Source organism: Aythya fuligula, chromosome 5 (genome assembly GCF_009819795.1).
Source record: "Aythya fuligula isolate bAytFul2 chromosome 5, bAytFul2.pri, whole genome shotgun sequence".
Classification (NCBI taxonomy): domain Eukaryota; kingdom Metazoa; phylum Chordata; class Aves; order Anseriformes; family Anatidae; genus Aythya; species Aythya fuligula.
The window spans coordinates 42,198,845-42,225,510 of record NC_045563.1 but is presented as its reverse complement, the minus strand read 5'-3'; the positions used below and the strand labels follow the sequence as shown (position 1 = coordinate 42,225,510).

Here is a 26,666-nt window from a genome sequence, read left to right as displayed (position 1 = left end):
TCCAAATTGCACATATATAAATGCTGCAGTTACTCCTTTCTACTTTTATTTCTATCATTTTAGTAGCTTAATCATATCTAGAATCCTGCAGTGAGAAGTCAATTTTCTTAAAGTGGTATGAAAAGCTGTGAAAAATGCAGTGACAGGTAGGAACCTGGGAAGGAGAATGATCATGATCTCATAGTTCTTGATCACAAAACAAAACTCTCATGAATGTAATTCAGAGTGATCTTGGTATCAGAATGTGTTGTGACACTCAAAAAATTCCACCATGTACCTCCATCAGAAAAGGCAAGTTCAATACATGTGAATGAGGTCATCAGAAAATCTTCAATTTCCTATAGAAGTTGATATGTATTTTGTACATCTGACACGGTAGCTTAGTGCCCGGTATTTGTTTACTCTCCTGATGCCTCTGCAAAGCAGTTTGGAATCTTTTTCTAACATGAACAATGTTTGACAAATTGGTGAGGATCTCACAGATAATTCTATTCTTACAAGTTTTGTAAAGATAGGCATCTGTGGACTGGTAAACGATTCTAGGAAGGCCCCCACTGAAGGAAGGCACCAGCATATGCCATTTGCAGTTCCTCAAAAATCAACAACTCAGGGAAAAGCTTCACTTAGCCTGTACTTTCTTACCTTCCTACACAGAAAGATGCAAATCTGCAGGGAAATAGGCATTAGTAATCTACTTTAATGAAATTAATTGGATATTTTGTTGTTTTTATCATGATTCTGATCTTGATTTTTCTCATGAGTGGGAATGTATAATTTCTTATTTATCCATTGCTAAAATAAATTTCAGAACAAATAGGATTTTTTTTTTTACTCCCATTCCAGGACATTTTATTGATTTTTCTAGAGAGAAACCTAAAACTAGGTTTGGAGGAAAGCAGGTAGATTTTAAAACATGACATAACTTACACTCAGTTAACAACAGCATTAGAAACAGTCCCCTTGCAGTCTCTAAGCTGTGAAAATGGATGTTTCCATTTACAAGTATACTGTAACAACTGAAGCATATTTCAGGAAGTGACTTGCTCTGAGTAGGTACAAATTCAAGTTACGGAAATGAATCTTGCTGCATGTAGCTGTAGCTACATGTATGTTCCAAAGCAATACAAGGTATCAGTGAAGTGTTTTTACTTTGTTTATGCTGTTTCTGGCCATGAACTAGAACTACAAACTTTTTAATTCTAGACTAGATTAAATACTTCTTTAGGCTTTAACCTGAATGTGATTCTTCATTTATAATTGTTTGTAGTTGAAACTGTTTCAGTTTAGTGAGCTATGCCTTAAATTACTTTGTGTATACCTGCTTCCTGACAAATGCTAAACATACTTCAAATACCTCTATCAAAAAGGAGTGAAATGTGGTCATTCTTACATGCAATCAGTTTTGTTTTAAAAATTTTGAATGAAAAAGTTAAGCAGTGTTTACTTCAGGGGATAATTATTTTGACTCTGTTCAGAGCAAAATGGTCAGAACGAATTACTGACTAATAAGTGTTCTGCCAGTGTAGTTATTTGAGTGATACGACTTTCTGCCTTTTCCTCAACTTTTACTGTTCCCGGTTGCTTGCCCTGCCAGAGGTAATTAGTCTCAACCTATATTAGATGTAGCTTATCTACTTTAATCTTAAGTAATACTAGTTAAGAGTTACTAAATTTCACCTGCCAGTGCCTTGAATGTACACATTTTAGAATTAGTCTTCCCATTCCATTTATTTTAATACAAGGCTTTTCATATTCTGAATGTTTCATTTTTTCTGTTTTAGAAAATAAAAGGTTAACTTTTATTTGCACTTAAAATGTGTTCTTGAAAAATGCACCCTGTTAGCATTTAAGTAACATCCCATTAATTACTTTATCAAGCCATCATAATGCACTTTTCTACAGATTAGCATCTTGTAGGTCATCATAGTATCATAGAATGCCTTTGGTTGGAAGGGACCTTAAAGGTCATCTAACTCCAACCCCTCTGCCATAGGGGAGTTGCCATCCACTAGATGAGGTTGGCCAGTGCCCCATCCAGCCTGGCCTTGAATACCCCAGGAATGGGACATCCACAGCATCTCTTGGCAACCTGTTAAAGTACCTCACTACCGTCAGAGTGAAGAATTTCCTACTCACGTCTAGTCTAAATCTATCCTCTTTTTCTCTTTTAGTTTAAGACCATTCCCTGTTGTCCTATCATCATGTACATGAGTTAAAGGGTCTTTCTTCATCATTTTTGTAAGCCCCCTTTAAGTATTGAAAGACCACAATGAGGTCTCCCCAGAGCCTTCTCTGCTCCAGCCCTCTGATCATCTTTGTAGCCCTCCTCTGGACTTGGTTGACATCTTTCTTGTGCTGGGGGCCACAGACTCCAGCTGGGACCTCACTAGGCAGAGCAGAGGGGAATGATCACCTCCCTTGGCCTGCTGGCCACTCCTCTGTTGATGCAGCCCAGGATGTAGTTGGCCTTCTGGGCTGCAAGCACACACTGCTGGCTCATGTTGAGCCTTTCATCCACCAGAACCCCCAAGTCCTTCTCTGCAGGGCTGTTCTCAATGAGTTCTCCCAGTCTGTGCTCATGTTGGGGATTGCTCCGACCCAGGTGCAGCACCTTGCATTTGGATTTCTTGAACATCATGCTGTTTACATGGGCCCACTTCTCCAGCTTGTCGAGGTCCCTATGGATGGCATCTCTTTCTTCTTTGGTATCAACCGCACCACTCAGCTTGGTGCCCTCTGCAAATATAGTGAGGGTGCACTCAATCCCATCATCTATGACATAAATGAAGATATTGAAAAGAACTGGTCCCAAGACTGTCCCCTGAGGGACATGGCCCATCACAAGTCTCCAGCTGGACATAGAACCATTGAGCACTACTTTCTGGGTGTGGCCATCAAGCTAATTCCTTATCCACCAATGGTCCACCTTTCAAATTTAGAAATTAGGATGTGGTGTGGTAACATTTCAAAGGCCTTGCAGAAATCCATCAGTCTGTCCATCAGACTGACTGATGATATCAGTCAGTCTTCCTTTGTTGGCTAATGCAGTTACTGCATCATAGAAGGCCACCAGACCGGTCAGGCACTCTTTGCCCTTGGTGAAGCCATGCTGGCTGTCCTGGATCACCTCCTTATCCTGCCTGTCTCTTAACATTGCTTCCAGGAGGATTTGTTTTATGATCTGCCCAAGCACAGAGGTGAGGCTCACCAGTCTGTAGTTCCTTGGGTCTTCCTTTCTACCCTTTTTAAAAGTGGGAGCAATGTTTCCCTTTTTCCAGTCACTGGGAATTTCACCTGCCTGCCATGATTTTTCAAATATGTTGGAGTGTGGCTTATACCTAAGCCACCTAAAATCTCTGTGCTTGTCTGCTTGCTTTTTAAGAAAAAGTTCTGTTGGCGGTGGTTTTTCTTTTCCTCTGAGATGTGTTTTGGCTGTGGCTGATAATATTTTTTTAAAATTTCAGAGTTAAGAATTGTAAGCCACTGATTAGATATGGAATGTGCCCTTGAAGTTTGTGGGAGAGACATGATGAAAAAACTGTTTAACTTCATTTGTAATTTTTGTTTTATAAAATACAAATAAGTGGCATGAAAAATAAAAATGAAATTGTTGTGTCATACAGAAGATGCATATTTATTATTCAGCATATTATTTTGCTAAAAAGAGATGTTAAGAAGCAGCTTGGTGAATAATGAATTGAAAGCTTATGAAAGCTTAAGACTCAACAAGAAATCAGGCTTTTGAGGCAAGAAAAAGCCATTATCTTCATTGGTAGGTGATGTTGAGTGAATAACAGTCCTGGGCAGAGGACTGTTATGCTATCTACCCCTCAGGCGTATAAATGCTTTGCATCATTTTCACACACGTGTCCATCTTTATATACATGTATATAAAAGCATATGTTTCTATCTTAATCTCATTTGGCTTGCTAATGCATGTGAAAAATTGTACTTGATCTGGATTAATAATGCCACCTGAAACTGTCACAATTTTAGAGGTAGTATAAGAGGATCACCACTTACTCTGAGGCAGTTGTTTTTTTGGGGGGGGGGGTGGGTAGGAGATCATATGGTTTCAGGAGTGTATCTCGCTGGCCAGCGTAATGGCACCACTGTAGGAGTGGTGCCTGCCCTAAGGCACTAAGTTCTGTGATAGAAGCAGTAGTAACAAGTGATGTGGGAGGTTTGGGATGGTGATGGTATTGTCTCTTCCCTCAGGATGACTAGGATGAGGGAAGAGACAATTCCTAACACATACATGTGTAAGGCTTCCCTGTTACTGAATTAAAGTAGCTATATTAGCATCACTGCTTTAGAGTTGGGGAAGGAAACAGACATGATTGTTGAGGGCTGGGCTGTTCCTTGTGGAGAATTCATACAGCAAAATAGTACAGCGTAAGTACCATTCTCAAAATTCATTTTCTGATTTATAGGTCTGCTGCCTTTTTATAGAAAAAAGTATAGGCAAACATAGAAGAGAATTTTATGTGCGTTCTTGTTGGTAGAGAGTCTGCATTTTAGAGGTCAGCATTTCTTTTCTCCTTACCTATTCAGGAGAAATCTAGGGTTTCTCAGTGAAGTTTATCTTGCGTTACTACATGGCAGGGCCGTAGAGGAGTATCTGAGAATCAGCAGCTTACACAGGTGCATCAGAAATTCCAACTCATGTGGAGGCTTCCAGCAAGAAGAGCAGTGGGAAAACTGCTGCCTTGGGGTCACCTGAGACTCAGGTTCCTTCTTCACCACTGGTACCTGAGGTGTTATTATGCACAGGATTCTCAGCTTATAATTTAATTTAGGGGAAGATTTATTCTTTGGGCATTTATATAGTAATTTTATTTCAGGTATCTTTATTTATATCATGTTATTTTACACAGATTGTTTGTGCTTTTAGGCAGACACAACTTGAATTTGTGTAGTGTCCTGGCTTCAGTTAGAACAGAGTTAATTTTCTTCCTAGTAGCTGGTAGAATGCTATGTTTTGGCTTAGGATGAGAAGAATGCTGATAACACCCCGATGTTTTAATTGTTGCAGAGCAGTGCTTATACCAAGCCAAGGACATCTCAGCTTCTTGCTCTGTCCTGCCAACAGGCAGGCTGGGGGTGCAGCAAGAGCTGGGAGGGGACAGACCCAGGACAGGTGACCCAAACTAGCCAAAGGGGTATTCCATACCATCTGACGTCATGCTAAACAATATATAGGGGTGGCTAGCCGGGGGGAGGGGGCCGGACTGCTCGGGGTTAGGCTGGGCATCGGTCAGCGGGTGGTGAGCAATTGCATTGTGCATCACTTGTTTGTACACATTATTATTAGTAGTACTATTATCATCATTGTATTATTATTATTATTATTATTATTATTATTATCATCATCATCATCATCATCATCATCATCCTGTCTTATTAAACTGTCTTTATCTCAACTCATGGGCTTCACTTTCCATTTCTCTCCCCCGTCCCAGAGAGGGAGGGGGGAGTGTGAGCGAACGGCTGCGTGGTGTTTAGCTGCCGGCCGGGTTAAACCACGACATGTAGTTATAATATTCTCCTTGCAAAGTGAAGGTAAATGTTTCCTCAGTCTTCCAGGGAAGGTTTTCTAACCACAATGTTGGTGTGTGATCATATTGGATCATCCTCACCTTTTCTTACTTTTTATTATCAGTCACTTATTAACCTGACAGTCTCCATCAGAAACAGTACCTTGTATGATTTCATGTTAGAAATAATTCTTATTTTTAGCTGATCAAGATCTCTCCAGTTTGATATACTGGAAGATCAGCAAGTGCCTGCTATGTAAATAATAAGCACATTTAAGTATGTTAAAAGATTTCTGTTAGGCTATGTAGAAAATCCTAAATCAGAACCTGACAGAAAAATCTGCCTTTCAGTTTCAAAAAAGGAAGCTACAGGATTTCCATTTGAAAGAGTGAAATAAGAGAAAAAAAACAAAAACACAAAACTCAGTCCTAAAATAGTTTTAGGATTTGGATGTAATGCAAGAAAATGTATGATTTTAAGGCTATCTAGAATCTGGTGTTTTATTTATCTGCTTATGCTTATCTGCTTCATTCAGAACAGAAATGTGGAGAACAATGAAACCTACTTAGAGTATATTCAGTCCAGGTTCTTATTTTGCAATCAGATTTATGTTGGAGACATTACCTATGGAGTTCAGTGACTTCAATGGCAGTATCTGTAGATTTAAGGATCTGATAATGACGTTGTGGCTGTTAATGTTTTAACTGCACGTGTTCCAGATCAATTCTGACACCATTCTGATTTTAAATGGGATTGCTTTGGCCTTCTGTTCAAAATTGTAGGAAAAACATCTTGTCTTCAGCCCTGCTCTTGATCAGAGAAGTAGCACGAGCTAGTTGTCTAGATTCCCTCAAATCTACTAATCTAGTGCTGAACTGTGGGAGTATTTCTAAATAATGAATCGTGGCATAATTCATTTGAAAATAAGAGTTGAGAATACTTGTAACATGATTGACCCCCCCCAAAAAAAGTTCCTGTGTAGACATGGCTGTGGTACTAAAAGAAGACCTTTTGTTCACTTAAAACTATAATATTTCTGAGAGTGAAGGCGTATGGAGGAAGGTAAAGATTACAACCCTCTTCAACATTTTTCTTTTTTTTCTGTGTAGTTTTTATAACAGAATATGTCCCCCCCCCCCAAAAAAAAAAAAATCAGCAAGATATTTAGCTCATCAATACTAAGTTTGCCAAGGCCATAATATCTGCCTAAACTACTGAAAAAGTAATTTTGTACAAGAACGAAAATAGTTCAGCAAATATATTTAAAGCAGGAATTTGTGTGCTGAGGATAAAGTAAGTTCCTTATAAAATACTTCTGCTTACTTAACGTTTCGTACTCCTTTTTATTGTGGATTTTTATATGACAAAATGTTTGTGAATTTATATAAATTAGCTGGTGGGTGGAAATCATTCTGGTATCTGCTTTTGGAGGGAAACCTTTCTTTTTTTCCCACTGAACACTAGTTTACCTCTTACTGCACCATTTTTACATGCTGCCTTAATCCTACACCCAAAGGCTAATTTTAAAGGTGGTACATTTATACATTTATGGTAATTATTATAGTTTTGGTATTTAAAATAGTTCAATGTTTATGTTGTAGCTGTCTCTGGAAAACAATACTGTTAGATGTGTACGCAGTGAGTCTTTGAGGAGCCTATTGTCTAGTCTAAGCTAATAATCAAATCTCCATGTATAGTTAAGGGGAGAGCTGTGCGTCATTGATTCCATCCTAAAATGGATTGGATATATTATTCATGGAGGTCCCTGCCAAACAGCTATCTTGGATTTTGTGTAATTTTAGAAAGTTAAATTTATGGGAACATAACATTCATAGGGGAAAAAAAAAAAAAAAAAAAAAAAAAAAAAAACCATGCTATAACAGGCTTACAATCTGGAAGCCAGGAAGGAAAACAAAAATAATTGTAGTGTACTGTAGTGCTTGGGCAGTAGTTACAAACAGCTCCTACCTGTTAATCCATATAAACCCTGGATTAGAAGTCCATTACTGGGGAGCAATGAGTTTAATTTAACATGCAACAGCAAAGTTGTGTGTCTGTGTTCTCACACATTTGAATATGCATGTTGATATGTGTATTTTAATGACCTCATCAAAATGGGAGTTCATCCTGCTTTTCAAACAGCATTCTTCCTACTCTGAAAACATAAATATGTGTGCATTGCTGTCTCTTATATTTCTGGATTGAGATGTAGAGTAATCCATACAATACAGTTGCTATGTACTATATGTCAACATTTTATCCTTACATGGAATGACCTTTTTTCTGTGGAGTTAATCTTCAACACTATAGATAAAGCCAGTTTCTTGCAGGATCATGAATTAAAAAGGATTCAACAATAAGTATACTGTTAAAAAAATTGTTTGCATGTTCACTTCAATTTTTACTTTCAAAAATATTTAAAACATACCTGTAACTACCAATATTTTATAGTGTACAAGTATGAGAAATTTCTTTCTTAAATAGAATCTCTAAATTTACAGTATAGTTTATTTACTTGAAATGTGGTATTTACTTCTTCCAAACAGATATGTAGTAATGAATATATTTGGTGATTGTATTTCTTGAGCAACTGACCGTATCTAGAAATATTTTCCAAAGCTTTTCACAGGCTTTTAAACTGTGAAACCTGATAAATATTTTTGAGGAGAAAAACTCCCTTAGTGATTTGAACTGTTATCACTCTGTAAGATGCATCAATTCCTACAATTTCTTAAAGTATATTTTACTGTTTAAATTGGTGGTTTTTTCCTTCTTTTAGTAATTGTGTGTGTAGGAGTCACTATTAACAAAGGTTCATATTACTATAGCGTAGTGTAAAAGCTGTAATTGCCAACCTAACATTGCTTTGCATGAAAAATATTCTTAAGTGCTTTTGTTGATGACAGTTCATTTAACCTGTTTACCTTAACAATTTGGGAAGTAGAAGGAAAAATTCATAGGAAGTTGTTTCCCCAGATACTTTTGGTGAAGTTTTTATTTGACAAAAAAAATCAGCTAAATCGAAAAAAAAATTAAAAATTAAGTTCTTTATCTCTCTGTAACTGCTTTTACTATTACATATTTTGACCAAAACAATACAAGATATTTAATTTGGGTTGAAAATTTTGTGATGGAGTCAAGTGGGGTTTGATTTTGTTTGAACAGTAGAGCTTTTATTTTCTAGAAACTTGCTTGCTTCCCAAAGTATAATTAGGCTGTGCACCCTCTCACTGCTTTCTCTCTGTTAGTTAGATGAAAAACGATCAATCCTTCATAATACTGTAAAAAGAGGTAAAGGCCACAGACTTTTTTTTTCCTGTTTTGAGTTAATTTCATAAGCTTTTGCAAGTGGAAACTACAGTTGTTTCATGAATAAAACTTAGACAAAAGGAGTTATAATCCCTTGTTTCCTGTCTTATACATAACAGTATAGTATTAGTAATTCCTCATCTCCCTTTATATGTTTTTTTTTTTTTTTTTTAAATTAACATTAAATCCTTAGGTGATATACCACAAAACAGATTTTGTTCAAAGGATTGTTTGCTTTCAAGATGACTCATTATCCTCTCTAAACCTTTATTAATTGTTTTTTCTTTAATTGTTTAATTGTTTATTAATTGTTTTTTCTTTATTTTTTTCTTTAAAAAAGAAAAAAAATAATTTCCTCATTTTCTTTCTCACAAAGAAATAATACATTTCTTTGGATTTACAACTATGTTAAACCTGGATTAATGTAATTCACATGTGACCTGAGTGCAATGGACTATACGCTTGAAGTTTCCATATAACTCTGTAAACTCATATACTTCATAGCATTTTTCAGTTTGATTCCTTTCAGTATCTGGATTGTACTTCAGAGGTCACATATTCAGTAACAATAATACCCACCTGTATACTATTTATTTTAAAATGTATGTGCACATATGTGTGTGCACCTGAATTTATGAATGGGTGTAGGTATATATGCAAGTTGAAAAACTGCAGTTATCTTCCAGTCTACTTCCAGAAGAAGCCAAACTGAAGTTATGGAGTCTGTGAATGTTTACTGAGACATCTGTATGTATCTGATGTATTTTGAACTTACATCAGTGTATTTAAGAGTCTTTTTTTTCTTGTTTTAACGTTGTAATTGATTAAAACTTCGTAGTTTTATTTTGACAAGCTGTTATTTTGACATATGTACCGCATATGTGGTACATCAGACTGAAGCACTTGTAGCCAAGTTTAGTGTTCTGGCTTGATTTCTTGTGGTGTTGAAGTTCCAAGTCATACTAGGGCATCCTCTCATACCCCACTACAGGAGTGGGGCACAGTGGGGGCACACACTGTAGTACTCCATTTTGCTCTTCACAGATACAGGTGAGGACCTGGGATGGTAGTCAGATTGGGATTTACAGTTGAGTGATAGCCTTCTCTGAGATTTAATTAGCTAACCATTTTGGCCACTTTTGGGTGTGCCACACCTAAAAGACAATATGTGATCAATATGGACGCAGCAGTCTGCTGTTTCTGCTAAAGCCAATAAAGCTTCCTGTGAACTAGGACACCTGATAAGAAAATATTAGAGGACTGATGTTAGAGTTATTTTTGTAGATTTCAGTATATCACGTGCATAGATTGCATGTGCTTGGTAATCATCACATCTGTTAATATGTTTCAAGAAGTAGGCCACTTATACATAATTTAACTTTTTCCTTTTATTAGATGCTTGACTCACATAAAGTATAATGTAGCTGCAGAAAACATTAATAGTTAGAATTTCAGGGGGTGTAATTGCAGGTGAAACATTGAAGGGAAGTTTCTTTCTTAAAGAAGAATGGAGCATTAGTTAAGCTGAATGTATCTAGTTAATCTGTACTTGAAAATTCAAGTTAAGGATGCCCTTGATTTATGAGAGATACATCAGGAGGATTCTTAGAGAGGGCCATGTTTATTTCTTTTTGAATTCTTAGATTTCCTTCAACTAGATTGTTTGCTTTTGCTATTTTAATTACTTGGTGAGGAAAAGTTAAGTTTTACTCCCTATTTTTGTATATGTTCTGTGAAGTCTATCAGGGAAGTAAGGTTTGTGCTGAGAGAAATGTCTTTGTAATAATGATGGGAACACACTCTGAATTAAGACCAATTAATTCTGTCTTAAGAAATGAGGGTACAAGGGAAGCAGGGAGACAAGGATCAAAGTAGGGAACTTCTTTGTTGAGCTTCCTATGACATTTAGCACAGAAGTGGGATGTTCTTACGTGTTGCATTTAAGGATGTGTACATTTATCATGTGTATAACATTTTTTTCTACATCTGTTTAAGGTATGAAATACTAGTAATGCATTTGAATAAAACACATTATTTTTATTGTCTGGTTTTCATTTGCTGAGGTTTTATGCAATTGCAAAGAGGAAATGTTAGATGCAGGGAACAGTTTATCTGATTTTCATGTTAAGATCATTACTGGCAATTTAGTAAAGACTGGTTATTTTGCATTGCTAGGGTATGGTGTCAGAGCACAATTGTATTTTACCAGGAGCTTTAGAAAGATCATTTTCAGGCTGAAACACTTGCTGGCTATGTTAGAACCCCACTGTAGAGGCCCTTTGATCATCAGTCAGAAAAATACACATATAAGATGCTAGGGTTAGCAGACTGCTGTACTGTGATTTATCAAATAAAAAGCTTAATGCAAATCAGCTGATCAGAGATTGTAGTTTAGCCTTTCAGTTACTTAAAGGCTTAGCTCTGTCCCCTCTGTCAGGTTTTCCCTTTCAGTGACAAAGAAATTGGCATGGTACGCTGGAAAAATATAAGGAGATTTAATTAGGAGAGGCATTGGAGTTACCCTGCACTGATAATGTGTTGTGCCTGTTTAGGTTTTCAAATGCTTTTTAAGACTGCTATCAAAGCCCAATAAAAATCTTATAGTCATATGTGGTGGTTTTACCCAAACGTTCCTTTCTGAAAGGTACAGTGTGTTTCCCAAAATATTTCAACTAAGGTTTGTAAAATACAGAAGCACATTTAACTTTTAGTGAGTGTTTCTGTGAATATGGTGGAACATTTACTTACTGAATCAGAGCCTTGAAAGAAACACTTAAAGCTTAATGGTACCATATATAAATAGATGTATTCCTGTGAAGAATGGAAATAAAAGCATTGAGAGCATCATGTTGCTGTGTCCTTCATCCTACTGCATATCTTGTGTTTATTTTAATGGTTGTTTTAAAAGCTGTATCAGTTGTCTAATAAGTAATAACCTTCTCCTATTAAAAGCTTGTGTGTGGGTTTGAAATTTCAGAACTGGATTTAAAATGTGATTTATAAATTGGTGGGATGTACTTGTCAAAGGATGTTTGCCAGAAGTAAAGTTTTAGGGATGGAAGGAAAAACAAACAATGAAAATAGAGTTAGTGAAAGATGTTTTAACTTTTAGGCCTGGCCAACTTACTAGATATCAAATCAGGATTCTGTTTGCTTACATTTAAATAGGAGCCTAACTTACATATAGGAGCCTACTTACATATAAAATGGAGCCTAAAAGCTGCTAATGCTTACATATTTCTCTCTCTGCATGGAACTGTAATTTAAGTCTATTTTCATGTTCAACAGGTAGGCTCTATAAATTGTCTCCTAAAAGCAAGCAAGCACAAGCCTGATTCAGATTCTTTTTTTTTTTTTTTTTTTTTTTTTTTTTTTTTCATTATTTTTATGAATCTATTTTTTGGTGAGCAGTATTATAGGTAGGCTTTCTTGTACACTTAGACTCTGCCCCTTTTATTTTATAATAACGAGTTAAAACATACCTTTGCAAAATTAAGTTGAATTCTGATGTAAGAGGAATTCTGCTCTCATAAAAGTAGAGCAAATATTGAGTAATTACTTGTGTTCCTTAAAAACAAACACAAAATTATGGTAACAACTTCAATAATAGCATATATGTAGATACTGTTTTTTTCTAATTTACAGTCACATACAAACTTATGTCATGGAGTTTAGTACTAATGAATAGACATAAAAATATATATATTTTAATGTACAAGGATGATGACCACCTAATCTGCATTTATTAATTTTCTGTGGCAAAGATATTTTCTTGTATACAAAGATATTTTCTTGTATACATTTTATTTCTTCATATGTAAAAGAAAATACATCATACATGACACCAACTCTGATCTGATATCTAAATAATTAAAAAATAATTTTATTTTGACAACATTTGCACCAAAAAAAAAAAAAAAAAGTAAAGACTGACTATTTGGTAGGTTAGCTTTCTCTAAAGCAGTTTTTTAAAAAATTAGATTTGTATTTTCAATACATATTTTGAAAATTATATGACAAGAATTATGCATATAGTTGGCTCACCTTTTTTCGCAGAAATTTGCAAAAATGCTTAGGACTGTTAAATGACTGAAAATAAATAATCTGACAGTTTACTTTAGACAGTAATGGAGCCTAAAAGCTTTTCTAAATGACAGAAATCTTACCAACTTTAGTGATTCATAGACTTATTTTTTTGTACAGGTTGGTCATATAGCTGGCAGTTTTCTTTTTGCTTGACTCTTGTAAATTATTGTACGCTGTTATGTGAGTGAAAAGCCATTAGAGTTGTGTGAGGGAATATGACAACATCACTTCAAAAGATTAAAGCAATTGCCAACTGTACGTGTACACAGTTTCTCCAGACTCCTTTTCTTTTTAACTTTTTTTGTTGTTTGTTTCAGTACAAATCATATGGTTTAACCCTCAAAGAAAATGGGCTGCTATGGTGAGACATTTTAACTAATTGGATCTTACCTAATGTGGACTGGGCTTTTGCACGATTCTATTTCTTCATGGAGCAGTGATTTCCACTTACTGCATCCTGGTTTATACATGCTAAAACTGTGTTTGGTCTGTAGTATGACTTATACTACAGACTGTAGTGTACTGTATGTGTATGTATGTGCTGTATGTGTACCATACAGCATGCTCTAAAAGAGCACCGACAGTAGCATGCTGTTTAGTCACAGGGCCAAGTCCAATGAAATTCTTGTTTAGTACTGTCTGTTTTCCTTTCATATGTTTTGACAGCAGTCATCCCTGTTAAGTGCTTTCCATATCAGACTCCAGCAGCTTGGATGTAACCTGATCTGTGTTTTGTTTCAGTGTGTCGTCTGCTGACCTAGAGAACACTTGCATTAGCTACATTGATCAATCCACATCACATCTCATTATTTAGGAGACAATTAATACTGCAGCACAAAGACTCCCCAGAGCATTTTCTTAGAACTGGATTGCTTTACACAGAAACCACAGGAGTTTGCAAACGGAGGAGGGAGCCAAGTAGGAGGGGGGGGGGGGGGGGGGGGGGAACAAAAAAGAACAAAAGCATCAAGAAAGCTACATCTAGGAACCAAGTTGCATTTAATGTGGTGACTTCCACTTAGGCCATTCAAACTCCCTTTTTAAAGGGGTGTCATGTGGGAGGGGAAAAAAAGGTTGTATTTTGAAGCTGACTTCTGAAAAGCCATTGTAACTGGTCGCATAAATGTTTTTAAAATCTTGCTATTGACAAATATACATTTGATTGTGACCCAAATATAGCATGCTGTTCAGAGTATAATCAATTTAACTTTAGATTTAATCTCAAGGATTATTAACCTTGCAGCTTTTGAAATACTGATTGACATGGTTTAATCCTAATTATTTTTAAATAACTTTTTAATAGAGAAAATACTGTTTGTTTATTGTTATGTCAGCTTGGCTCTAGAGCTACTTTCAGGAAGTTGGATTTCAATGTTGCCTGATATTGTTTGTTTAAAAAACATCTGTGCAAGGTGTTGAATGTGTATGAACACAGTTACTGAGCAGGCAGAGCTCTTAATGTGCTGCTTCATCTTTAGGAAATGCAATATTTTATCTCTAGAGACTACCCATGTTAACAGATAAGAAGCATTTACTAATGAAAACAATTTGTTCTTGCAGGTGACTAAGGCTGCTGTACCGTTCTCCTTTACAGACTTTGTTGCTGTTTTGTAAAGAGCATATCTTTGTATGTATTGATAACGATAGATATTAAAGACATAAGATTCATAGGAAGGGAATTTTAAGGAGGAGGTTACTTCCCTGATACATTTCTCCTGTCCATGTTACTGTCTATGACTCTGCAGATAATGATAATGAAGCCCAATGACATGTAGTGAACTTCAGAAATCCTTGCAAACCTATTAATATTTGCCACATCATTATGTTGTAATTTTCATTTGTTTAGATAGGGTGAATGAATTTTTCATGTGAAAAGATTCATGTGAGATTGTGTCAATAACTTTTACTAGGAATATGACAGAAATAAGACTAGTATTCTTTATGGTAAGTCCGTGACTCAAATTTATCATTTTGGTTTTCCCCCTCTTACCTTGAAGCAAAATGTGCACAGCATTAATTAGGGATATACATTTGGCATATCTTTGTGTACTATTATTATTAAATTTACAGGAATACACTAATGTCATGATAGTTCATGTTATAGTTTTTTTTTTTCTGTTAGTATTCTACTTTTATTTCAAGGTACAAACATGATGATGAAAAACATTAATTTTAATATGTCGGAAATGCATGCAGCACATTTAATTTCAAAGCAATTTTACCTGGATATCCAGATTGTCTTGTTTTGGTATGTCTGCAGGGCAAAAGTCAAAACTACAATTCCTCCTCCTAAGTTTCATTTTTCCATAAGCACCTGTTAGACCATGTTTTTCAAGTCAAAACTCATTCTGTCAAACCTATTCAAGTGGTTTGATATATAGAATACAGAATGTGGATCGTTTCAGTGCAGTGCTATACATATATCCTTCTCAGTGTTTAAAAAATAATAAAAAAAAAAAAGGATTCAAAACCTTTTTGCTATTCAGTGAAGCCATACAAAATAATCTAAAACCATCTTAGTCAGAAAAAGTAAACAAAGGCTTTCTGAGTATTTCTGCAGGGGTAAAATTGGAGTTTTCCTTGGACATTCTGTAGATCTTTGTAACAATAATATCAAAGAAATAAGGACTGGTTGTTTTTGCAACACAAACAGACCAATTTCAGTTTGGAAAAGGATTGTGTAGCAATGTAGGTTTTGTTTAAGCTTTTCTGGGGAATTATAACCTAAGCTACAATGACTATTAAACGCTTGATAAGATACATGGGGTTGCAAATTCTGTGAGCTACTATGCAAAAGATGTAATAAACATGATATCTCAGACTGTCTTCCCCTAGGCTACAGGGTTAAGTGAGTGATTGTAAGAGTCAATGAAATTAAAGGAGAAAGTAAGTAATACTGAGACAAGGAAAAAAGGAGCAATGGCCAATACAAGAAAAAGAAAGTGCCTCAGACTAGAGAGGAGAATTGCGCAGATAGAGAGGAGATTGGAGTTATAGAGCAGAATATAATTGCCAGAACAGAAAACCACGTAACACTGAAATCACTGATTACACTTCACAGTGTTTGGGAATGAGGAACATTTTTAAGGACTGTTTTTCGTGAGTGCTATTTTTATAAATGAGTATGGAAGGGCAAGGGGGAAGCATGCAGTGTTCCCCTTCATTGCCACCAAAGTCCTAGTATAGGATATCCAGAGTTGGAAGGGACCCACAAGGATGATCAAGTCAAACTCCTTGGTCCCCAAAGGACTACCCAAAAAATAACATCCTATGCCTGAGAGCATTGTCCAAACACTTCTTGAACTCCAGCAGGCTCGGTGCCATGACCACTTCCCTGGGGAGCCTGTTTTAGTGCCCCACCACCCTCTTGGTGAAGAATCTTTTCCTGATATCCTGCCTGATATCCTCCTGCCTGAAGCCCCTGTCACAGCTTCAAGCCATTTCCTTGTGTCCTATTGCTTGTGACTAGAGGGAAGAGATCAGTTCCTGCCCCTCCACTTTCTTCATGAGGTTTCCCCTCAGTCTTCTCTTCTCCAGGCTGAACAAACCATGCAACTTCAGCTGCTCCTTGTACATCTTGCCCTCCAGACTCTTCACCGTCTTCATAGCCCTCCTTTGGACCCTCTCTAACAGTTTTATGTCTTAGACTGTGCACACAAAACTGCACACAGTACTCAAGGTGAAGCTGCACTAGCACAGAGCAAAGCGGGAACACATGCGTTCTTACACATAGAACAAATACTTATTTCACATATTAGATATATTTGCCAAGTGCATAATATCTTTCCATAACCTTATAATCACAGAATCACAGAATTTCTAGGTTGGAAGAGACAAGATCATCGAGTCCAACCTCTGACCTAACACTAACAGTCCCCACTAAACCATATCCCTAAGCTCTATATCTAAACATCTTTTGAAGACTTCCAGGGATAGTGACTCCACCACTTCCCTGGGCAGCCTGTTCCAATGTCTAACAACCCTTTCAGTAAAAAAGTTCTTCCTAACATCCAACCTAAAACTCCCTTGGCGCAACTTAAGCCCATTCCCCCTTGTCCTGTCACCAGGCACGTGGGAGAACAAACCAACCCCCACCTCGCTACAGCCTCCTTTAAGGTACCTGTAGAGAGCAATAAGGTCGCCCCTGAGCCTCCTCTTCTCCAGGCTGAACAAGCCCAGCTCCCTCAGCCGCTCCTCGTAGGACTTGTTCTCCAGGCCCCTCACCAGCTTTGTCGCCCTTCTCTGGACCCGCTCAAGCACCTCGATGTCCTTCTTGTAGCGAGGGGCCCAAAACTGAACACAGTACTTGAGGTGCGGCCTCACCAGAGCCAAGTACAGGGGGACGATCACCTCCCTAGCCCTGCTGGCCACACTGTTTCTTATGCAAGCCAGGATGCTGTTGGCCTTCTTGGCCACCTGAGCACACTGCTGGCTCATATTCAGCCGACTATCAACCATCACTCCCAGGTCCTTCTCTGCCTGGCAGCTCTCCAACCACTCATCTCCCAGCCTGTAGCTCTGCTTCGGGTTATTGTATCCCAGGTGCAGGACCCAGCACTTGGCCTTGTTGAACTTCATGCAGTTGACCTCAGCCCATCGGTGCAGCCTATCCGGATCCTCCTGCAGAGCCTTCCTACCCTCAAGCAGATCGACACACGCACCTAACTTGGTGTCATCTGCAAACTTACTGAGGGTGCACTCAATGCCCTCATCCAGATTATAAGATGGATGCTTAGAAGGTAATCTTATAGATTCTAGATATCTTACATGAGTGGTGTTCAGCATTAGCTATATTAACAGAAGTTCTTGAAATGTAAGTTGTGGAGAATGAACTAGCTATTTAGTAGAGGCTTTCATGATTTCCATCTGCTAAATCAGATAAAATACAGCTCCAGGTATTTAGTAAATAGTTACTGCAAGGTTGTTTTATGATGGGAAAGTTATAAAAGACAAAGTGGGTACTCAAATATATGAATTCAGTTGGCCTTGAAAGGTCTTGCTATAATGATCTGTGGCTGTTTCAAGAAATGATCTAATAATGTCTACACTAAATCAATGTGTTTGCAGTTCAGGTGATCATTACAAAAGTGTATTTCAAGTTCATCTATAATATAGGCTATTACGTTCATCCTTGTGTTCACTAGAAGTTCAAGGTCAAAGTCATTTAAAAGACGTATTCTGTAAAGACTTCTTAAATTTTCCTATATTTCCAATTGAACCTAATATTTTCTTCTTTTATTTTTCTAAGTTGTTATGAATGCTCTTTTATCCAGGCTGAATTGGAATGTTACGTGTTTATGGGATCTACATAAATAGGAGTTATGTTTTCAGATCATCATTGTGTTATCTTTTGGAAATCTCCTCCTTTGTTATTGTGTTTATAGATTTTCTTTCACTCTTTTCACTAGTTGTTTTTTCACTCTGCTTTTGAGTGTCATCTTTATGAAATAACGTATGTAGTTCATAAGATCAGATGAATCTATTCTATTCAGGTCATTTTTTATTTTTATTTTTTGCAGGTACTACAGAGCGGGTGTGTCTGATCCAGGGAACAGTCGAAGCACTAAATGCAGTTCATGGCTTCATTGCAGAGAAGATTCGAGAAATGCCTCAAAATGTGGCCAAGACAGAGCCTGTCAGCATCCTACAGCCTCAGACCACTGTTAATCCAGACCGCATCAAACAAGTGAGTTTTTGGTTGGGAATAGAGTCACATCAGCTCCTTAAAAATAGCTTCCTTTATAAAAATTTTATAAAACTTTAAAGCTGCAAGGGGTCAACGTAACACATTCTTTCAGAAAATGTTATTTTACCCTTTAGTAATTTACTGGTCCTTATTTTTCCTTATATTTGTTCCATGTTTCTCAGCAGTTCTTTTAGTGTCTTACAAATTTCAGTGCCGTGTGCTAATGTGTTTCTTTCATAAACTCTTTTTCTTCGCTGTGTAAGGTAATAATCCACACCTAGGTTTTAGCCGAAAAGGATCGCTGAAGTTCTAACTTAAAAATATGAACCTCTTTGTAAATCTTTAGAGTTACTCAAACTCTAGAGTTACTCATGGAATTAACTGAATGTTTTCTACTTTTATGTATCTAAAATAAAACAAAAAATGTCAATTGTATTTTAGACCCTCTGATAGATACTTTAAAATCTTATGTGTAAGAATTTTGAAAATATAAATATAATTTATTTGGAATGTTTGCTATTACTCATTTGCTGTTATTTTTGGCATCTTTTTGCCTGGTTTACACTGACTTCTTTTAATATCTATAGGACATGCAAAATATATTTTCAAGGTATCATTGGTCTAGTGTTTTCTCTAGTTCATTACAATTTCCAGAACAATTTTAATTTAAAAAAATAGTTTCCTGTAAGGAGAATGTGAAATATATTGTATAGAATTTTAAATAAATGATTTTCCAGTTTATTAAGTAAGAAAAAGATTAAGAAAGAAATGAGTGAACATTAGTAAAATTTTGTCTTGTCTATTGATCCTATATAGGATATATTTTTGTTTTTCATCTGTCCTGTAAAGGACATTATCATATATAAGATACATTTGTTTGGTTCTTCAACAGTAGCAATATTCAGTGTCCTATAAAGTAATTTGATAACTGTATGCAATTACTTTACTTTGTATGTAGTGCCATATATAGAATGTTTATATGAAGATGTGATTAAACAGGACGAGTTTGAAATGAACACTCTGCTCTAGAAGGATGAAACTGTGCTTAAGCCATTGCATATGATTTTTATCAAGTACTATTATTTTTTCTGTATATGCTATAGTTTTGCATGAAAACAAAACAAAAAGCCTCTTACAAGTAACTTACAAGAAAATACAAAAAAGTAAACCCCTGATTTTATAGGACTAGTTTCTCAGTTATTAGGCGTGAAAATGATCGTTCCTGAGTGAGGACAGAGAGAAAAAAAAGCTGAAGACAAGATCTGTGTTTTAAATGTCTTTCCTGCTCATAAAATTTTAGATTTTATGCCAACACTTCTTAATCTAACAGGAAATAAATGTTCTGTATTACAATGGAAAGTGTTTTTCCCCTTTGCAATGAAATGAAACTAGTTTCAAGTCACTAAGATCCTGAGAAACCAGATTACAGAGATGCTTAGTTATATGCCCTAATACTTCCTGTCTTGTTTCTCAACTTGTTTCTCAGTTGAGATAGCTTTTCCACATGGGAACTGAGGAGGAAATACTACATAAAACTTATTTGCAAAGTTGTTGGTGTGGTGTGGGTTTTCTTGGTATTTTTTTTTTGCTTTTGTTTGCTCTTCTCATTTTTACTGGTGGTTATTTATTATTATTATTATTATTTTTATTTTAAATTCCACACTTGGAATGGTAAATTAAATGCTTGAGTGATGGATCAGTTAATAGAGCTGATACTAACGAAGTCAGTGAAGTTAAGACACAAGCTAAGTGCAATGCATTCCGTATAAAACTCTGATTTCACTCCACATTTTCTAATTTAAACATATTACCTGTACCCAGACGTGCATAATACTATGGCTGCAGATATTTGGAGATATGCATGTGTATATGCTGAGCAGTTTTAACTACAATGAATTGTTTAATTTCTATTATAATGAAGTGGCATCTATTTGTGATATTTTCCTGACATATAAGTATTGAGTCTATAAGACTAAATTCCATTATTTTCAGCACGATGTGAAATTGTTAGCTTAGCTCTTAGATAGAGTGAATGTCCTGTGTCTTAATGAAAGATAAATTACCTCTAAGAAATTAAAAGGATAATATTTTGTAATGGGTAATCATGATCTGGTTGTTGTTATTTTTTTCTGGTGTTGTTATTTTTTCATAGCAGACAGGTCATGACTTTATGTTACCCTGATAATTCTAATAATACAAGCCATTGTGGACTTGTGGAAAATAAGCCTTATGAATTACAATTTCTTATTTTACCAAGTTTTTATATAATTTTTGCTGTCTTAGCATAGTACTCCAAACCTTTGTCACTCCAAATATTTTTTAAGTAATCTTTAGCATTAGAGGTTGAGAGTAGATCTGAAATAATCATTTTTGCCTTCATTAGGAATCCTGGATAGATTTCTGTTGATTTTCTAGCTATCTCTACCAAAAAAATGAAGGCAATGAAGGCAGTTGTCTCCCCATGAATGAAGGTGCCTGTAGTTGAGGCATTGCAATGCCACCCAAGTCTATGAGCATGCAGCTCTCATTTCTGTTTGTTGTGGGCTTCTCTACTGATACTTCCCTCAGGAAGCAGGCTAAGAAAAGACATATCTGGCTGCAGTTTCAATTAAGAAAGTCAGTAGGTAAGCTGTTTGCTGATTCGCTCAATTTTCAGAACTTTGTCTTCAGATATATAATGAGGTTGAGTCTGGCCTACCTTTTATTTTTAATAATGAAGTTGATATCCAAACATTCCGGTCTGTCTATCTTTCAGCTTTGGAAGATTCACAAGTCTGTCTGGTACATTTTGAGCTTTCTCCAGAGCATTTTTCCTGATCTCTTGATCCTGTAGACTTATAAGTAGATACCAGGTAGGTCTGTCCTCCAGGCAGGTCTGCTGAGTATTTAACTGATTACTGCTTGCATCTTTTACATAATATAGGCAATCTCTTCATAACTGCCAGCTACCTACTGTTTCTAGATACCATTCGACAGCAACCAACTGTGCACTTTTACGTACACTCAAAGAAACTGCTGTGAGGATATAACCTGCTTTTCCTGTTGTTGCACAAAGTTTTTCAGACTGTATTATAACCTGGGGGAATAGAATATGGTTTCCATAAAGTGATCAGGAGGCTGGTATGTTTTAGCTTCATAAATAGCACACAGAACTTTAAAATTCACATCTAAATGAATAGCAGCTACTGTGAACAGTGGAAAAAAGTGTATAATGTGGTCTTATCACATAACCTTCTTCAGAAAATATTGCAGCTTCTTCATATGCTGACTGAATTTTCCTTCCAGCGTTCTGGTTGTTTCTAGTAGAAGGTATTTAGCAGCCTGCCCAGGGAGCAGATAGATATCTGCAGGTGGCCATTTCAGAAGCGAGCATTATATACAATGTTTGCTTTATATATGGATGTGTGATCTTACAGCGAACTCTGCTTTAAGCAAGGATTTCCACTGGTTGGCCTTTTGAGATCTCTTCCAACCTGAATCATTTTTCAGTTCTGTGAAATCCTTAGCTATCTCAGCATGAACAAAGATTTTGGAATTTCTTCCTTGAAAGTCTGGAATAAAAGTTTTTACATACAGAACTTCCAATAAATATTTTTTATTTCAGCTTTTTCTATAGAGGAGTAACTTCCTGTGAATCTTCAAATTATGTTCTATTCATTAATCACAGTCCCAGAGCTTGTATTAAAAATGTGCAAAACTATTTTCTTGTGGTGAAATGAACTACTTTTACTTCAGAAATGCTGATCAACAAGAAAACTTTTAGAATCATAGAATGGTTCTGTTGGAAGGACCCTTAAGGACCACCCAGTTCCAATGTCCCTGCCATGGGTAGGGACACCTCCCAACAGACCAGGTTGCTCAAAGCCCCATCCAGTCTGGCCTTGAACATTTCCAGGGATGGGGCATCCACAGCTTCTCTCGGCAGGCTATTCCAGTGCTTTACTATCCTCATGATGAAAAATTTCTTCCTTCTATCTAATTTAAATCTGTCCTCTTTTAGTTTATTACTCCTTGCCCTATTCCTACACTCCCTGAGAAAAAGACCCTCCCCAGCGTTCCTGTAGGCCCCCTTTAGGTACTGGAAGGCTGCTTTCCCTGGAGTCTTCTCTTTTTCAGGCTGAGCAATCCCAATTTTCTCAGCCTGTCTTCATAAGAGAGCTGCTCCAGCCTGTTGATCATTCTCATGGTCTTCCTCTGGATTTGCTCTGATAGGTCCATGTCCTTCTTGTGCTGGGGACCCCAGAGCTGAACGCAGTACTTCAGGTGAGGTCTCACAAGAGCAGATTATAGGGAAAAAATCACCTCCCTTGACCTGCTGGCCGTGCTTCTTCTGATGCAGCTCAGGATGCAGTTGGCTTTCTGGGCTGCGAGTACACATTGCTGGCTCATATTGAGCTTCTTCATCAACCAGCACCCCCCAAGCCCTTCTCCTCAGGGCTGCTCTCAATCCATTCCCTGCCCTGCCTGTATTTGTGCTTGGGATTGTTCCGACCCAGGTGCAGAACCTTGCACTTGGCCATGTTGAACTTCATGATGTTTGCACAGGGCCATCTCTCTAGCCTGTCCACATCCCTCTGGATGGCATACATGCAGCATGTTGACAGCACCACACAGCTTGGTGTCATTGGCAAACCTGCTTGCGGTGCACTCAATCCCACTGTCCATGTTGCTGACAAAGATGTTAAACAGCACCAGTCCTAATAATGATTCCTGAGAAATGCCACTTATCACCAATCTCCACTTAGACATTGAGCTGTTGGCCGCAACTCTTTGAGTGTAACCATCCAGCCAGTTCCTTATCCACCGAGTGGTCCATCTGTCCAATCCATGTCTCTCCAATTTAGAGATAAGGAGATCATGTGGGAACAGTATAAAATGCTTTGCACAAGTCCAGGTGGATGATGTCAGTTGCTCCCCACCCCCAACCACCAGTGCTGTAGCTCTGTTGTAGAAGGCCACCAGACTTGTCAGGCATGATCTGCCCTTAGTGAAGCTATGTTGGCTGTCATCAATCACAACCTTATATTGGAACACTCATCCAATTTAAATAAGAGGTTTGACTTTTAAGCGTTTAATCAGAATCTGACTTTAAGAGTACAGATCAGAAACTGCTGACTTAAATAGAGGATTTTTATTTTAAATATGGGATATGAGTTATTTAGACTTGAGGCTTGGAAAATGTCTCTAGCCCTTCTTAGGAGGATTCTTAAAATGCATCTCCCTCCTAGAGAATTCTTTTTTTTGTAACACTCACTTAAGGCAAAGATCTGTAACTTAGAGCAGCCTTACTAACCTGCAGAATAAGAAGAAATATCTCCTCATTTTTTCATTTGAGGAAGATGATAAATATAAGCTGTTTTGTAGATCCCATCTAGTCAATAATTTCTCATAAATTTTTCTCAGGATTGAATGCTAGTGAAGAATGGCACCAGTTACCATTCTGCAGTGAATAATAATATTGTGTTTACAGGTCATTAGGACAACCAAAAAAATAGAGGAATAAATTTTGCTATCCCATACTAGAAAGACAGTACTTTAAATTAGGTTCCACAGTAAAAGGTTAGCATTCCATAAAAATAAAACTGTTATTCTATCCCTCACGTTCCCTTGACTTACTTCTGGTGCCAGATCATATTTTCCTATTGTTTCATTTCACCAGTGCTGAATATAATCTCCATATGTGTATAAAAATGTGCTTTATAAATTCAATTAACACTCTGTAGCTGATGATTAACTCTTAATTGTATGTGCTTCAAAAGTGGAGTGAGAATAAAGGATTGCATTGGGGGAATGAACAGTAGCATTCAGCAATGCAGAAATTTTCAGAAGTGTTCTAATTCTTAAGAAAATTCTGAAATGATCTTGGGCCTTCTAAGATGTTGAAATTTTGATGGTATTTTTCCAAATCCCAAAGTAGCCCAGAATCAAAAGATGATATTTTCTTTCCTTCAGGGTTTTGTGATCCGTATCTTTTTATGTATTTCGTTACCTATGTCTGGTTACTTACTTGAGTTTTCTGGTATTTCTACCTAACACCACCATATTTTGCAGTAGTTCTGTGTTACTGTGACAAGTTTTGAGGAAAGAAGGCCCTGATTTTCTTTGTCCATTTTATTGTAATCTTCATTGTAAATCACTCCATCCAGAGTTGCTCTGATGATCCAAATGGCACCCGCTGTTTTGCTTTATGCTCATTACCCCTTACTGTACCAAGGCAAAACATAAGATAATCCTTCTTTTGCATCATACTTATTACAGCTTGTTTCCTGTTTCAAAGACAAGTCCCCAAGAGTTTATAAACACACACAAACTATCTCTATAAATACCTATAAACAAGCTTCCATTTGCATATGCTAACTTTCTTTTTGCCTTGCCCTGTGCCCTAGGTATTCTTTTACACAAAAGCAAAACCAAATGCAAAGAGCATGAAATATCAATCAATGTATTTTATTTGTTCTTTATGAATGACTGTGTTTATGTAGTCATTGCTAAGATGAGAATCATTTGCCAGAGCTGTAGGTTAAAAGAGTTCATAGCAGATGAAAAATAAAATTTGATATGTTTAGCAAAGCAAATGGTCATAAGGTTTATGTCTGGTGCTACAGAAAGGCTAGTAAGTCAGTCTCTTATGTTGTTCAACATAACTGGAACTTGGAGAGCTCTCTCTTATTTTAGCTACAGTAGGTATTCAACTATTTAATAGTATTCAAAAAACTTTTCTTAAAGTGTATTAAAATATTGGCTTAAGCAACTTAGCATTGTCATCAAATTAAATTGTTATTTAAAAACATGAATATTAATATGCAAGTCTAAAACTCTTAGATTAGTATTAATAATATAATACGGGTAATGTTATCACTAAAATTTCCTTTGTTTGGAAGCCCTGTAGTGGGAAACTAGAAAGTGGTAAGCTGTAAATACAGCTTCATTTTCACATTTAAATGTTTCTTCCCCATATGCTTTCATGTCTCTAACCCTGTTTCTAAATGGTACTTTATTTTATGCCTTTCCTTTTTACCCATCTATGTATTATATATACTATTAGATGCTGAGAATTAAATTAATAGTCTCAGTATAATATTTATCATCTAGCTTGTAAGTATTTTCTGTGTGTGTTTATTACATGTGTATGTATATATAAGGATGTAACTTCTGTCATTTATACATTACTCTTAGGTAATTTACAAAGTCGTAGGAAAGAGGTCTCAGAAGACCTTTGGGAACACTTTGCAGATGGAGTATGTATTCTGTACTGTTGTGGTACAGCTGTATCTTCATTCTGCCACTTGAAAATATGAAGCATGCAGGTATCATGCTTTGGCCATCTTTCTGCACCCTTTAGTATGTTGTGCAGCCTGAGAGCTGTCTCACACAGTTGTACAATACAAGGAAGTATATTCTTGGACTTAAAAAAAAATAAATAATAATAATAATAATAATAAAAAAAATAAAAAAATACTGTAACGCAAACATGACCCAAACAAATTTGTTTTGAATAAGCTCCTTTTTGATTACTTAAAATCTGTTTTCTCAAATGTCTACTCTAGAGGCTTAAGATGGGGGTAGGGGGTGGAGAAACAAACCCCAACGAAACATAAAACACTATCATACCAGTAATTACTGTCTTACATTCATTTGCTCATAACTTATAGGAAGGAAAATATTTGAGAAAACAGATAAGGCCAATTTCACATCGGCTTCATGATGAAGTTTAAAACAACAACAACAACAAAAAACAATAGGGAAAAAAAAAAGACGTGAGTTGTAAAAGTGGTATATAGTGGGAATTATGACTAATCTGACAGCTAGTCAAGATGTAATTTCAGGAGAGCTTCAATTACAGTATAAATGTTTCAGTCTCAAAAAATGAAACTCTGTAATATAAACAAAATGTAAAATGTATAAAAAAATGTAAATCATCTTATGATTTCTAATCACCTTATACATCTAATTCCCAGAAGCCTAATAGTTACTAAATTCAAGTCCTTCCCTAATGCAAAAATGGTTGCCAAAATTAAAAAATATATATATTCTACATTGCTTAATA

General features: G+C 36.4%; 1 protein-coding gene across 2 annotated transcripts in view; it reads left to right on the top strand.

The window, feature by feature from the left end:
* Window positions 1-26,666, top strand: part of NOVA1 (NOVA alternative splicing regulator 1) — a 145,036-nt gene that overhangs the window by 94,642 nt on the left and 23,728 nt on the right. For both annotated transcript variants that reach the window (XM_032189189.1, XM_032189190.1), the window contains one exon: window positions 18,453-18,619. In XM_032189189.1, the coding sequence (XP_032045080.1) occupies window positions 18,453-18,619 (167 nt within the window). The remainder of the gene's footprint in view (window positions 1-18,452; window positions 18,620-26,666) is intronic.